General features: G+C 34.5%; 1 protein-coding gene across 3 annotated transcripts in view; it reads left to right on the top strand.

The window, feature by feature from the left end:
* The first annotated feature begins 6,321 nt into the window (after nucleotides 1-6,321).
* LOC149782848 (uncharacterized) overlaps nucleotides 6,322-17,282 on the top strand; it is a 41,581-nt gene continuing 30,620 nt past the window's right edge. For 2 of the 3 annotated variants that reach the window (XM_089934378.1, XM_089934380.1), the window contains exons 1-2: nucleotides 6,338-6,551; nucleotides 11,447-11,634. In XM_089934378.1, the coding sequence (XP_089790504.1) occupies nucleotides 11,451-11,634 (184 nt within the window). In that variant the 5' untranslated portion in view covers nucleotides 6,338-6,551; nucleotides 11,447-11,450. Of the gene's footprint in view, nucleotides 6,552-11,446; nucleotides 11,635-17,282 lie in introns of all 3 variants that reach the window. The other variant, XM_089934379.1, reaches the window with a different exon arrangement.

Consider the following 17,282-nt stretch of genomic DNA (forward strand, 5'->3'; position numbering starts at 1 on the left):
CCCCTTTCTAAGAGGGCGACGTTACACTACCCTTCAATGATAACTATGATGATATCCTTGATAGGGCCTCGAGTTGTGTAATTGACTAAGAAATCGACGCTGTTAAGATTGTCTGGATGTCCTAGTACAAAATAGTGGTTTGGATTAAAAACCTTAATAAGATTACTGATATTGTTACCCAATGTTATATCTTTGTATGTGATGAAAACAGCTGAAAATATGCATGTGATCCTTACGTACTATCTAAAATGAGTACGAAACATGGCAGTCGGTTACAAACTTGAAACGGTATTTCTTTGAAATAAAATGTTACTAATCAATGCTTATGTTAACAAACATGTTTTGAAGGCAACTACTAAAGCCTAATGAAATTGGTATAATTATTAGTAAATCTAGCTTATGTGTAATGCTCTTTGTAAAATCAGTGATACATTCTTGAAGAAAAGAATTAACAAAAACATCTTAATAACCAATCCTCTAAAGCAGAGATGTGGAAATATATAATTTAATTGAAAAAGGTAGTTCCTGCGTCAGTAGCAGCCATATGCAAGTTCATGTACATATTTTCTGATTTCGTAAACATTTAGAAGCAATATACTAACCTATCTACACGTATAAACTTTGCTACCATTTCGAATTGACTAATTCATCAACATCTACATCATCTACTAATTCACTTTCTTCTTGCAGTGTGTTTAGTCACTGCTAAGGTTTTCGTATTTATTTATCCTTTCCATTTATCCATTCATGAACTTTGTATCCTTTCTTTGTTTCTTTCAAAATAATACAATATTAGATGTATAAACGAGTTTTAATTAGCTTATATTAAACTTCATTTATGTTTAGGGCCCCGAGTGGCCGAGTGGTCTAAAGCGTTACGGATCACTGCCATCTCACCTCTGTCTGCGATGGTTCGAGTCTCAGATTCGGCCAATGTGGGTATGTGAGAAAGCTTGCCAGTAGCTTCTCGTGGGTCGGTGGTTATTTCCAGAATTTTCCCGGCTTCTTCCTCCGCCATTAATACTGGTCGCCATGTATAGCCTATCTTGTGCTGAAAAATTGCATTGAACCATACAACAACAACAACAACAATAAATCATCTATGTTTAATGCTTGTTTAATATTTCATTATATTCATTAAGATACGTTTCTTCTAGAGGAGTTGTAGTTGTAAACCAAATATGTGAAGCATTTATAATTATATAAGGACTGACTCCTTCTATTTTTAAAATCAACTCAGTATGAGCCTAATTGGGTACCCAATGGAATGGAGGGACGGACATTTGTGTTTTCCCCCAGGATTCAAAAGAGACAACAATACGCTGTCTCCGAGGCTATCATCTGAGTTATAGCGGCTGATGACACCATTTCTCGGTCTGGAGAAATTAACTCTTAAGTTGTAAGGGATGAAAGACTGTCACGAATTTGCCGTTTCTGAGCTGAAGAAGAGTCCCCCTTGTAGCTTCTTAATGAACTTCCATTGTGGTGACCGCTCGTGCACATTATTGACGAAGAGTTCAAATCACTCATTGCTTAAATACATTTTCCTCTGAAACAGTGTGTTGTATATGGCTTGTCACATTCTGAATTGCGACATTTGTCTGATATTAAATGGGTCAACTGATAGTGCTTTACAGATTCAGAAGTGTACCAATAGTGTTCTGTTCCAGGATAAGTCGGGGCATTTTATGAGCAGTGATTGAAAAGTGCTTGTGTATTGGAATCAGTTTTCTCAGTCAACATTTTAGCGAACTAACTAGACAGCACTAATCACGCTTTAAATTCTGACAGTGATGACATAAAGATTCCTGAACAAAATCGAGGTAAGCGCGATGAGCGACACACAAGTAAGGACCGTGAATTCTGTCTCTTGAGAAACTTCAAAGTAAAATAAACTATAATCTATACGATGATCTGGTTTCTCTTTCTTCATCTGGTTATTTTTAAAAATTCATCATTTTCGTTCATATTTCTGAATATGACAATAATGATCTAACTTGACGACCTATCTACAGATGCGTGTCTTTTGGAATTGGCAAAAAAAAAAAAAAATGCTCTCCATACGTTGGGTATATTTTAAGTACTTCGTAAGTATCGGTACTTTTCTATTGTTGGAACTGTTTCATGTAATTCACTCCAATATTCGTCCGCATCTACAACGCACCATGTCTTTTCCTTCATGGAAACAAGGTCTGGACGCTAAATTGCCATGACATTTCTCCACAATAAACATGTTGTTCCCTATTGGTAAATCCTTGGTATTTTTTCTTTACACAATATTATGTTGCACTATTAATAGCATTTGAATGATTTTGGTGATGATAGATGTGACTGTATTTTCCGTCTGGAAAAATCGTTCCTCTAAACAGAGATCTCCTCGTCATCGGATGACTTGAGGATAAACTTTTTAACGTATAACTGGGGGGGGGGGGTCTTGAATTTTCGTCATTTCAGGAACTTCCTTCGGAAATTCCTGCTTGTTCTAAAAGGATTTCATCTTCTCTTCGCTGTTTGGGACTGTCCGATTTTCCAATGTTTGCCTATACTCATTTTTATTCCGGTATATCCGATTTCTTTGTTTACACTCTTCAAATTTGGTAATCGTATTAGGACAGAATTTTTTAGTACAAGTAACAAGATTCAAATTTTCTCTAAATTGTATTAAGAGTAAGTTTTGATTAAATTGTATTAGAAGTAAATTGATAAATCATATTGGAAGTAATCTTCTACTAAAATATATTGAGATTTAATCCATTTATTCGTGTTACAATTATATACTACTATTCAACAATGATTACGCTATTATGATCAAGTACGAACCGTCTTATACAAAACATTACTTGTATCTCAGACTCAGCAGAAAAAGAGTACATTCATCAGGTTATAAAAATAGCGAACTAGACAGATTCCAAAGATTCCTGTGGATGGCAAATGGGCTGATCTTGCAGAAGTACTTACGTAATAATGTACATAGACCTAGACAATAGTCTGTAAGAGACTACGAAGCCTCGCTTTGAGATTCTGGCCAACGCAAGGAGCTAGGAACGCGCCATATTTGGCGTTGTCTTAAGAAAGCGGGTATATTAAGCCCCAGCCACGGGCTGACATCAGTTTTGCTGGCCAGAAGCTCAAACAGGCTTTGTCTTTGCAGGTAAGATAACCGTCTATGTACAATTTTTCATAGTATAAGACTTTTTAGTGTTATAAGAATTTTTAGTGTTAAGATGTTAACCTAACATCAGTATGTTTAAACATTAGATCATTTTAATATTTCTTTACTATTATTTAACCTAATGTATTAGAAAGTTTAACTGTTTGAAGAACTTGTATTTGCTTCTAGTTATATTATTGATTATAGTAAAAGCAACGTTCGCTACCAACTTCATACTCAGTAATAGTTAATTTAGAAATAAAATACTCTTTAAATAATAGAGTTTAATATGCTGACTTTTTAGAATTAATTCAGTAAAATATATTTCAATTACGGTATTAGTCCGAAATATTGAATTTTAGATTATTTTGCTATCGTGAATTTATTCGATATTTAATTATCTGTATTACATTCTAAACGGCAGTTATTATACAAGTATAATGTTGGTAAGTGAAAGAATATCGTAGTTTTATATGTATTTCTTATATCCGAAAATTGAGCTTGTTGTAGTTTGATATTGAAATGTAAGTTTATATGTTGAGTATTTCAATAAAGTTTTGCTGGCCAGAAGCTCAAACAGGCTTTGTCTTTGCAGCTCGATCCCGAGTACCTTCAATTCCCCAAGAATGTAGTCATCATCGAGTGACACTTACATCAAATGACTTGAACTTCCTTTCTTTTCTCTCTCTCTCTCTCGGAATTGAGAACGGATTGACTTAGAGTTTACGAAGCAAATCTTCACGTAAAAGCTGGTGAAGAAATCCCTTACGTAAAAGTCGTTCTAGAGTTTTTCGAAGTCATGTTGTGGGTAGCACAATTGTGAAATAATCTTCAAGGAATTCAGAATGAATTTCTTTCTTAGCCGGTCTTGCATCTTCGTTAGCCAAGGTTCCGATATGATAACCCTATCTACACCTTGGCGGATCGAACATATATTTTAGTTCTGTCCTAGCGCCATCTATTGAATTTCACGAGGTGCCTCCCATAATATGTAATGCCAACTAACCAATATATTGTAACAGTAGTGCATTGTACATCGGTCGAAAATGGTGGAGGCAATTTACTTAAAAAGAATTTTTGTAAGTTTAACATCGAAAGTATAACTACGTACCAGAGGGAAGCCATTACAGATGTATTTGAGTGAAATGTATTTGTACAAACATGGACAGGCAGTGGAAAATTGCATATATATCAGTCCATTCAGGTTGTGTGCTCCCTTTGTCTCGATTATGTAGGAACAGTGTTAAAATTTGAACAACTTAATGTGGATTGGACACGATGGCTTGACAACTCTTATGGAGATAAAAGTCAAGATACCTGTTTCGTCTGTCAAGATATAGGACACCGGGCTACTGAATATCCAGAAATTCTAAGAATAATAACCTCTATGACAGAATAAATCAGATCTAGAGACAAAAGCACAGGCACCCGTTGTCTGTATCAAGAAACAATGCATTGGTCTTCCAAGATAATTGAAAAACAACTAAGAAAGAGGACCATTCAGAAGTAAATCATCCGGATGAAAAACCCATTACAGCAAAGAAACCGAAAGCATAACAAGCGGAAGAAACATCAACAAAATACACTCCAGTGAAGAAATTTAAAAATAATATACGACACCAAAAAGAAGAAAACGGACTTTTCTGATGTATTTTGAAATTGTATGTTAATCCTTTTTGTATATTATGTCATAAAGGTAAGTATGTTGGTAAGATAATCACACACACACACACACACACACTTTATAATGGAAGGATTTATTTTATTTGACATGGCAATCATTGAGTAGTATCTCTTTTCGAAGAGAGAAGAGTGACCCTGAAAAGTGCTGTTGAGTTTTGAAGAAGGTATTATGAACTTGACAATATCAGCTATAACTACTTTGAACTTGAATATACATGTTTTTCTGCAACTCACACACGGGGTAGTCGACATGTGCAACCCCTGCGCATGTTCATGCAAATCCTGTGGAAATCACGCTCTGTCTCAAACTATGGGAAGAGCCAAACAGAGGTTACACAATTTGCATTTACATTTAAGAACAAAAATGTACTCCAGAGAGCAAAATGGTGTGGTGGGGTCGCCTGTGGCACTTACACATGCGGCCAAGATAAAAATTAATCCTTCTAAAATATTTGAGCATCTGTTAAAACATAACGCTCATTTTTAATATTGAGTAAATGATCAGAGAGTATAATGACGGTAATCTGCATTCAAATGCTCTTTCTATTTATGCAGCAATATTACTGCATATTATTATTGGGATGTTTATGTTCATTTGTAGCAACCCTTGTACATGTGTTCATCAATTTAATTTTGATGTTTGTCACAATGATGTTATTCAGACAATGGATCAATTACACAAAACCAAGCGCTACACAGGTATGATCCCAATGTCATTTCAATGAAATTTATGTATTTGTATTAATATTTTCAATAGAACAAATGTAACGGTATACATACATACATACATACATACATACATACATACATACATACATACATATATATATATATATATATATATATATATATATATATATATATATATATATATATATATATATATATACATACATACATACATACATACATACATACATACATACATACATATATATATATATATATATATATATATATATATATATATATATATATATATATATATATATATATATACATACATATATACATACATACATACATACATACATATATATATATATATATATATATATATATATATATATATATATATATATATATATATATATATATATATATATATATATATATATATATATATATATATATATATATGTGTGTGTGTGTGTGTGTGTGTTTATATTATTTTCTTAATTTCTTTTGAATGAAGAATAATACATTTTCGGTTTCGGAGTCCTTTTCTGTAATTGTATGCATCGATTAAGTGCACATTACAAGAGCATACATTGTACTCTTTCAATTTTAATGTTATGTTTAAGGAAACTGTCATTTATATGTAAAAAAAGAAAGAAAAGAAAGAACAAACATATTGATTTCTTCCCGTAATTTCATTTTCTTTTTTGTTCCGGTAATTTTCTTTTGGTTTTGGTTTATTCCGGTAAAACTTGGTACCGGGAGTTTGCCAATTGGCATAAGAAAGAGACCAGGATACTCCGAATAAGTTATTTACCCCACCCCTAAATTGTTAGGTCGAAAGATGGGTTGCTGAACTTTCGTAATATTGTTGACTGTTTACTTAAAATGCGTAATAACCAGAGTGTCGAAGATCGTGTGGACCAGTGAAAGTACTTACTGCTATCTTTAGTGTTTTTTTTTTGTTTAAATGTATCAGTCAGTGCGATCTTTGTTACAAATTGCACGACTTGCATAGAGTCGTCGTTGACAAAATTGGGTAGGTCTCGATTTTGAGGATGACGTAGAATTTGAACGTAGCTTTCGGGCAACAGTCACTTAATTATGTCGGTAGAAAGTGGAAACAAATGATAACGCTATAATTTCCAGTTAACTGATAGTAGGTGATATTTGTTTTCCCCAATACTATAGACAAAATCAAGTGCCTATAGTATTTAGGAAGGGAACTTATGAACGCCATATAACCAGGCACACAGATATTAAAGTGGCGCAAAATAGTTTATGCTCATGGTCTGGGACGAGGAAGCTGGAAGCTGCTAACAATAATCTGTGTTACGAAACACCTGTCCTACAATGTAAGACATAGCACATGTCGGTTTTGTTTTAGTGCTATGTCTTACTATCCAAATAACGGCTTTGTTTGTACAGCGTGTTCTGATGTCGTTGACTTCGGAACGAGTAGTTACAGTTTCAGGAATATCTCACACCTTTGGCATCATATAGCGACACTCTTACACAAATTAATGTGTAATTAATATACTTACTGTGCTGTCTTTATCCTGGTGGAATGAAAATATGACACTAGCAAATGGACGCATGTTCATGTTCTGTTGACATATATTTGAATTTGTTGCAATGCGATGGTAGTTGAGGTGTGCTGAAGTATGTTTAAGTAGGTTCATGTGGCGGATATGTTTCTTGAATGAAACAAAACATTGCTTTACAGTTCCAATAGGCATAATATATTTGTATTCATTTCGCTAAAGAATAATATTTCAACTTAACCCTATTTCAGCATTCCAGGCTTTTATCTCTTTCCAGTCAACTAAAATGTAGGCCAACGAAACTTGAAAACAGGTCCATTTCTTTTGTGAGAATTTGAATTTATTAGAGAAAAGACATCAGAGTAAGAAAAGACTGACTAAAACATTATGACTTTACTTTGTAGAAAAGCGTCATTATTTTAGTTGCCAGTTGTGTGAGATATTCCTGAAAATTTGTCTTTCATTATAATGTTCGTCAATATCCAAACACACTAGACAGCGATGTTAGTTAGGCAGTAAGACCTTGACGCCCAAAACATAAATATCAGCATCAGGGTCTTACATGTAGGAATATGAAACACCCAAATCCGCACCCAATTCCTAAGACATGTGGCATGATTTACCCAATACACCCGGACCGCTCCAGTGGCCTAGTGGTTTGAGCATCTGCCTCAAGTGCGGGAGGTCGTGGGTTTGATCCTCGACCGAGTCATGCCAAAGACTTATAAAAATGGTACTAACAGCTGCCTCGATTGGCACTCAGCATTAAGAGGCTAGTGTTAGGACTGGTTGGCCTGGTGTCAGGATAATGTGACTGGGTGGGACATCATGCTACATGTCTGTGGCATGATGTCACAGTGCTAAAGATCACTATAAACTGTCACACTGCAGGCATCATAGCGATATGACTGAAAAATTATTAATGTTACGTTAAAAATCCAAATCAACCCCCCCCATACACCCCACCTCCCTCTGAATGGGTTCGAGTCTCGGGCTCAGCTAACATGGGTACTTGAGAAAACTTGCCATTAGATTAGGTTGGTGGTTCTTCCCAAGGTTTTTCAGGGTTCTTCCTCCACCAGTTATACTGGCCGCCATGTATAGCAAATTTCTAATTTTGTGGTTTAACATATTTCATTTAAACTCAGAATCTAACTTTGCAATGAATGTAAAAATCTCTTTAGTTGTAAATGTATCATATGCTTGTATCTGGACAGTATTTGGTACTATTGGGGTGTATTGGGTAAATCATGATACACGTCTTTGGAATTGTCATGCCGTAATTGTTCATTTAAAATAAATGAAAAGTTTACTCATCGGTGTCTATTTATTGTTTAATTGAATGGAGATTAAAGTTGAAAGATATAGGACTAGTAAATTGCATTTGTATTTATTATTGATCAACCCAACACAAGAACACTGTATTTTAAAGAAAGAAAAAATTGGGGAATGGGGGTAGTGTTGCTGTTTAGAGATGAGATGTGATTTGGTGTTAATTGACTGGATTAGGATGTTTCATAACATCCAACAATAATAAACCTACGTAACCTTGAATAATTTCATATTCATCATCAAAAGGAGAAACTGAGTGCATATAAAGATTATAATGACAAAGCTTATTTTTCTGTGATTAGCAGGGTTGGCACTGGCTTTAAAAAGGTTGTTGCCAAAATAATTTAGCCATTTTCATAATACAGTACTATCCGTTTATCTCAACACCCTCAGGACCAAGGTAATATTGTCGACATAAGTGGATGTTTAGATAAGTAAGGGGGGGGGTTGCTAAAATAAATTGAAATGTCACATACAAGTGAAATATTGGAGTTGACCTTTTGTTAGTGACTAGGAGTTACACAGAGAGAAAAAAAATGGAAATTTTCATTAAATCAAGACAACTAGTATGAATACACTTGACATCTTCCATTTGTGTTAAATAATGTACATGTATGTGAAAAATCCATGAATTTGCGTATTAGATCATATGTTAGAAAATTCATATATTACCGGTAGTCAAATCCCATTAGAAAATACAACTAACATGTGTATATATAAAAAAAGGGTGCTCACGTTTGATCTCTGTCCCATTGTCAACAAACATGATTCAGGAAACAATTCACTCTGATATTCATTATCATAGTAATATGTAGCTGTATAGCTGTTTTTATGCAACATGTACATGGACTTTAATTGGCCTTTACTTTTGTCAGATAGAGACAGCTACTATAATGCCGAGGCTACCAAGAGGATGAGGCTATTCATTGGGAAATTAAAACGAGAACAAAATTAAAAGGTTTAACAAACATTCTTGCAAGATGACCCACATTCATTTAACTTGACGGACAGATATCTATTGTTAAAAATATTAGAACTGTAATTTAGGTTTTACACTGCCATTGGTAGCAATCAGATGCTTGAACTTTGGTTGCAAACAGGGAACTTTCACAACAAAATTTTATCTGCCATTATTTCCCCATTACAGGTTAACTTATGGTTTCAAACTTATTTTATTGAGAAATAATGTACACGCAGCAGTTAAAAATATCTAGATTACCAATTCTTATTCTTAAAATACAAATTGCTATTTACATACTGTTGTTTAAGTTTCGAAACATTTGTATGTTTTTATCATCATAGGATGACTTTCAGAAATCATTCAGTGATAGTTACTTACTTGGGAAAGGGTTTAATGGTCAATCAGCTGTCAAAACACCTGACTGTCATTGTGCAAGAATTTGAAAAATTGATTACAATACCAGCTATCTGATGGCATCATGCCTACATTTCGCCTTGAGCTGAAATGCAACCTTGGAACTAACCAGGTCGGGTGAGGGAGCATCTCAGAAACTAACATCACTCAATGTACCTCTTAAAAAAATATGAGGGCAAAGTCATGTTCGCTTTCTTAATTGAAGAAAGCAAAGTTTACATTTTTAAGTGACTTAGTCATCCACTTTGACTGGTTTTACATGTAGCAGGATCACAGAATAACAGAATGAAATCCAGAAAACAACTGTCACACAACATATTTTAGGTTCTTAATAATGACAGCTTTTATATTTTTACCATAGCTGAATGAGTATGAGTTTTCTCAGGGCAATTAAAAAATGTTTGGTTCTTGTCTGACAGGGCAAGTGGATTTTTGAGCTTTATCACCCCAACTCCCAGAAATATGCTTCAGCACTAGAATCACCCTGTTATGCGTGTAACATAAAATAATGCATTCTTAATATACTGTAGATAACAAAGTGGGAAAACATGGAGTAAAAGCTTTTCTAATAATAAGTCCACCCTCAACTTAAAATACATAGTGGACCTTAGTGCATCCTCTTGAGTCTGTATGGGAGAAATGGTGTGGTTTTATCTGTAGTTTAATAATAGGTTCCTTATTACATGAGCAAATCATGAATGTTGTAGAACTAAATCTGTAACCTAGATTTATCACAGAGATGCAGTTGAGTACTTAATGATTTCACAAAATATGGCCACCTAACTTGATTATTTGAAGCAGCAATGAATCAAAGCAAACATGTTTATCAGAAGTGTGGTTTATGTGAGAATTTTAGCAACACTTTGCATTGAATAAATATAACTCATATTATTAATACATGTAGTAAGTAGCACAAATTTAACCTTTTAATCTTATTGTCAGTTGCCATGCATTGTGACTCATTTCCCAAGAAACTAGTGGTGATGACGAGCTTCATAGGTGTTTTTTTTATTCCAGCATTCCCTCAAATGTCCTATTATATGTAGCACTTTTACAAATTTTTACAGCAGATTTGAACACAAGCTCAGAATCAGTAATATTTTTTTCTTTGAAATGACAAAAAAAACCTGACCTTACAACATGCCCGATAGCAGGAAACTGTTAATTGCATGTGGTGATATTACTTTATTTAGGGCTGTGGCAACAAGAAAAATGTTTTATGTGCCTTGGTTGAGTTTCTTTCTCCATAAATTCAATTATTTTTCACAGACATTGAGGATTTCTTTTTGTCATATCTCATGAAATGCAGGCATAATTAATGTAATCACCATAGGTACAAATATTTGTATGCATTCTCTATGACAGTCATTATGTGCTTTGTTTAAGTATAAATATTTGCATATCAGACATTTCAGAAATCTGATGTGGATCTCTTGAACTGCATGATCAATTTCTTGTATATAAAGATCCATCTAATGTCCCTGTAACAAACCTGGGGCGTAGGGCAACTGTTGTCATTGTGGTTCTCATGCCCTTGTAATAAAACTGGGGAGTAGGGCACCTGTTGTAGTTAGGGATCTCATGCCCTTGTAATAAAACTGGGGAGTAGGGCAGCTGTTGTAGTTGGGGATTCATCATAATGATATTCTCTGTCAGTATGATGATTATTCTCTTTTCTTCCAGGAGGATGAATGACAGTTTGATGTCTAAAATCAACACCTTGTCAGAAAGTTTAGTTGCAAGTTACAAAAAGATGGAAAGTAAACCTGGCTTTACAACATCCAAACCCTCAACTGAGGTACAACATTGTTCAGAAATCGGGGAGAGGCAGTGTGATGATGGTTCTTGCATTCTACGGGTGGATCTGTGCCGTAAGATTATTTTATTCTCTTGGTTTTCATGCTGACGATGTGTTTTTTTTATTGTGCTTGTATTTGTAAATTAGCATATAATTGGACAGATAGGCAGATTAATATAATCCTCATGTTCTTTTTAAACAGTGATGACAAAATGTTTAAAAAGAACTGCATGGCTATAGAGGTATTTCAGACGGTGTAATTGTCACAGTTCTGGTTGTTGTCATACGTCTTTATTGGAGATATGACAGTCAGCTAGGAATATACAGGTTCTTTTTTATGTTCAGTACTGACATGTAAAAGTTGCATGTAAATACATTAATATTTATTTTATCATTATATTAATGTACTAGGTATGAGGTGAACCCCCTAATGAGGCAATACATGCAGTTCTTTGAGTAGGTTACTGAGTTATTGTCAGCACAATTGTTTGATAAAACAAATATTTGTTACATAACTGCTTTACTCCACAATCAAACTACAAATGTTGTCAGATTTTGACTCATTGTTTCAAAATGTATCTGAGTTTTCTGAGCAGGGTTGGTTTCCGTAAACCATATCATCCTTTTAGAAAATGAGAGCATTCCATTATCATGGCAGATGTTTAGCCAAGGTCATTTCCAATATAAATAATTTTTCTACCTAGTAGTAGTAAAGGGCTGGTTGGGTCCCATGTCACATCAGATTTGCCACTTTGTTGATTCTAATTTGAAGGTCAAAGGTGGACATTACTATATTTGTTTAACTGTTAACTTGCAAACTTTTAAATGCACTAATAGGCATACAACTTGGTATAGCAGTACATCATGCCTTGATTTTGTCAGTTTGACATTTTCGTTCAGAAGTCCATAGCTGCCAACCCTTACGAATTTGGTGTGAATTTCACGACTTCTTCAGCGATTCATGGATTCATGCCGTAAGCCAAAAATTCGCGAATTTTCCAGTCCTCAATTATTTTAAATCTTTAATAAAATAACCGATTTCCCGTTAAGCGCTAGTTGTGATATTCGCATTTGCCGAAATGGTCCGGTACTGCTGGTCACGATATTAGTAGATCTACAGCCGATTAGTACAGTTGGCCTGGTAGCAAACATTTTAGCCTATGTTAATCTATATGTATAAGAGTAGTTTTACAAATGCTTTTGAGAGAAACTGGGGCCTAACCAGAAATTTGCTCCGCACATGCATCAAAACACTGATTTGAGTTACCGTTCAGCATCGCATGTAAGATCTTGAAAATGTCTTCACCACCAAGGAAAAAGAAATGTATTACTCAAAAAGTGAAGTTTAATTTGGAATATATCAAAAATTGGCCGTGCATTCTGCCATTAAACATTGATATTCATTCATTCTTTTTGCACTCAGTGTGCCATCGCAGAGACAATGTGATGAAGAATGTCGGATGCAAAAAACACGTAGAAGTTGGGAAAATTAAGAATTCACAGATTTCAGCTCTGGAATATTTTAAACCATTGGCCGAAGACCTGCAGGCTACCAACGCTGAAGCATTATTTGTGAGTTTTCTTGTCGAACACAATCTACCTTTATCAGCTGGAGACCATGCTAAACATTTGTTCTGACAAATGTTCCCGGACTCGAAAATGGCTTCCAAATTTATCTGTGGAAGAAGCAAAAATGCTGCAGCTCCTGTGCATTCCTCACAGCAACAGTAACAGTGAAAGAGTATTTTCTTTAGTGAGGAAAAATAAGACAGACTTTAGGGCTTCCTTATCTGCAGAAAATTTGTCAGCAATTTTAGTCCCCAAGATCAACCAGCAGGCAAGAAGTCGGAACTGTTTAGAAAACAAATTTACAATCAAGCAGTTGAGGAAGTTCATGTCTGCCACAGTATCATGTCTTGATAAATAAATATTTCTGCATATATGTAGTGTTTTATTTTTATTTTGCAAACTTGATATAGTGTAGTATTGACGGTCGGAGTGGTCAAAGTGGATGAAGTCATTGTCATGGTATTTTTCACAAATTCATGTCCAAATTCACGACTTTTTATCCCTATTTTCACTAATTGTGAGCCTGGAAGGTTGGCAACTATGTAAGTCTGTATGACCATGTCTCAGGTCTCAGGACAAAACTGTCTCTCAGAATCTTGTTAAAGATCACAATGATCCCCCAGTAAATTCTGAGCTTGAGGGTGTATGATCCAATTTCAAGGGTCAGTGTCATTTTTCTTTGTTCAGTTGTAGTTCAGAAGCTGGTGTAACTTGTAACACTATTAAGATCCTGTCTGCAAAGGTAAGGTCAGTCATCTCATGGTTACTTATTCCTGATGTCATGACCATTAGAAGAAGCATTGTACAGTTGACTTTTTGTGGTTTTCATAATCTTATCCACAAAGTCATGGTCACATGCGAATATGCCAGATCTTGAGCTAAAACCGATATTTAGATGAAACTGTATGCAAACATGCCAACCATTATGCTTTTGGCACAATCATTAGGCTTTTTTATCACTAAATTATGCCTTACGCGTAACTGTATTCGGATTACGCATTTTCGGTATATCCTCCTCCAAAAGAAATGTATAATTTCTTTTCTTATTTTTATTAACATCTCATTAATCCCACAGACCATATTCTAGAAAAGACGGTTTCTATGTAACTACAACATAAGAGTACGCTTGTCCGAAGACTTGCATGCACTTTCCTAGCAGTTATTTTCTATTTATAGCAGTTACCCTATTTCCAAGAAACATGACCTCAGTTTATATTTATAGCAGCTGTATAGCTTAGTTAGGAGAGTACAGGCTGGTTTTCTAACTTGTGGTCTTTGCTCGTAGATTCTTTGTTCTAATTCATATCTGGTACAGAACCAGTCTGTAGGTATTTGGCACTAAAAGTCAAGTCAGATTTATTCTAGTCGATGTGTTTGTTAGAGCAAAAATATTTTTCAAATAATTTCACAGATGGATTAGGAAAAGACAAAAAACTGATTCAGAGATGAATACATGAATTACACAATACAGTGTTCCATTCAAGGGCAGCTTCATGCCCCTTGCAGGTAATGTGGAAAGGATTTTAATATTGGTCATGGTGGTAAAACAAAGAAACCTTAAATTAGCTCATTTTACTAACTCCAGTACTAAGGTAACTTCTTTTTTTTTACATAAATGCAGAGGCGTTATCTACTGGGTCCTTAATAGAACATGGATTACCCTGAGTGGTAGAAGACTACATTGGTCCTTTGTTCAAACGAATGTTTCCCGATTCCAAAATTGCAGAAAATTTGCATGTGTAAGAACAAAATCATCTAATATTGTTAGGTATTTAGCAGAAGATACTTCACTTAAAATTGCAGAAGCCATGAAAATTGGGCCGTTTAGTATTGCAACAAACAGGAGTAGTGATTATGATGACAAAAAGTTGTACCCAGTCTGTGTAAGAGACTTTGACAATGAAAAGGGCAAAGTCAGAGTGCTCTTCTTTCATTACAAGAATTAACAGTAGTAGATTCCACTGGATAAAACATTTTTTTTATTTGCTTAATAGTGCTTAGAATAAACATAAGTTGGCAGAACTGTATGGGGTTTTCAGCTGATACTGCATCAGTGATGACTGGATTTCATAAAGGAGTTGCATTCTGTATTTTGAAAAATGTCTCCATCATTGTACATATTAGGTTGTCTCTGTCATAAGATGCACCATGCTGCAGGAAAGGCTGCTGATAAATTAGGAGAACTCCTGACGTATCAAGTTGGCACTCTACCTGACAATGTACTTCATGCAGACAGAGTTGATTTTTTTCTCATCTTATTTCCCAGCTAAAAGACCCAATAACTGGAAGATATAAATTTCCTCTTCTTTGTCAGGTTATGAAAGGAATACTGGTCCTTTACCATTATAATGCTGACTGTGAGAGATTGTTCAGTATTGTTAACAAGATTATGAGGATTCTTTCAACTGCTAGGAGCTTCATAGAAACTCAGACATGACACATGCAGTGTCATACAGAAACTGTACAAAAGTTTCACATTTACTGCAATAGTTGTATCTGAGGACAACTAGAAACTGTCTGATAAGGGATCCACCATTTATTTTGGAAGCAGGTCAGGGGGAACCTTTGATTTTCTTTAAACCAGAAACTTTTTCTATTACTTCAAGATAATTAATTTCAACTAATATATTGGTATACTTATTTTTGTCCACAAATTAGAGCAAGATTTTTTTTCAAGCTATTTTTGGGCTGGAAATTGGTAGTTTCAGGGGTAATATATTCAAGCTCTCACCCCCACTTCATTATGAAAATTAAATGTGCAGACAATGAGTTTAATGCAACCAGGATAAAATCTCTAAACTTGCAGATTACCATTATTTTTTATATATACTTTTATTTCAATGTACATAATTCTTTTTAAGTATGTTTCATTAACCTGAATAGAATTCACTTCAGTTTTTGAAAAGGAGTCAAGAGCTTTGATCGTAAAGTCAAGCAGTATATGGAATTTACATAGTCCATCTATGTGTGTGCATCCATCTGTCTTTCATACCCATGCTTAAACCCCAATACAACTTCACTTATTAACATTAAAAGTTCACATAGGGTGAACATTGGATTAGTATGTGTTGTCCATATAGATAAACAAAAAGAGGGCTGTTCCTTTTATTATTTATTTCACAAGAGAGAGAATGTTATAACATTAACCCTCAATCAGTAACACTTTGAGATGAACCCCACGATCCCATTACACAACAAAATTACTTTCTCCACTGCTCTAAAATGATGTATAAAAAGTGTTTTATTTCTAGAAGAATACATTACTGACTATTAAAATTATATAATCCCATTGGCAGTAGCTTAGATAGTCTTGTATTATCACATAAATTAATGTGAAAACATAAAATTACTCTCATACCATTTGCAGTCCAGACTAGATTTCCATTCCAATTTGGTTTTTGACATGACCATATTACATAAAGTTCTATTTTTAGATGAGGGAAGCTTTACATACATGCAAGCTTGACTGCCTTCAAATGTGATATTTCAGCCTTATTAGATTGATCACAGGCTAAATTTAACGTTTTTTTAGACATTATGAATTGAACAGGAAAAAAAAATGAAAGTGAAGTACAGGTTTAGAAAATTAATTCAGTAGTGCTTTTTCAAAAGGAAGAAAATATACATGTTACATGTCAATTTGTTGTTGAAGGGATGTAGAGAATTTTCCATTATCCTATATTCATAAAATATATTCATTTACTAATGCTTACAAAGAATAGCAAATGGGGAAAATATGCAGGGTTTTCAATAGACATGTACCCTTGGATTTTGATGCATGGAATTAAAAAATAACACATTTTTAACATGAAGAAATTTTGACTTGTGTGTCTTTTTTATGCACATAGATTTGGACTGGAACATCAATTTTAATTACCCTTGATTCACTTCCAGCTTAGCTTCTTACCGTGAGGACACTGTCCATAACAAATGTACTGTAGGAGGCACTGACTGACATCTGCTTGATAATAGATTAGACCTTGACAGCCATTAATATTGCACCAATGGAAGATATATATGAACTGCGTGGAGCTAACAGTTCAGTGAAGTCAGGCTTAGGTACATCTGACTTAGGTTGGATTGTTTTGAGATTATATTTGAAGTTTATGATAGAGGAAAAGGAAACAACTATGACTTGATAAAATATCAGCA

The sequence above is a fragment of the Sinohyriopsis cumingii genome, chromosome 15 (genome assembly GCF_028554795.1).
Source record: "Sinohyriopsis cumingii isolate HCF-2022 chromosome 15, ASM2855479v2, whole genome shotgun sequence".
Taxonomy (NCBI): Eukaryota; Metazoa; Mollusca; class Bivalvia; order Unionida; family Unionidae; genus Sinohyriopsis; species Sinohyriopsis cumingii.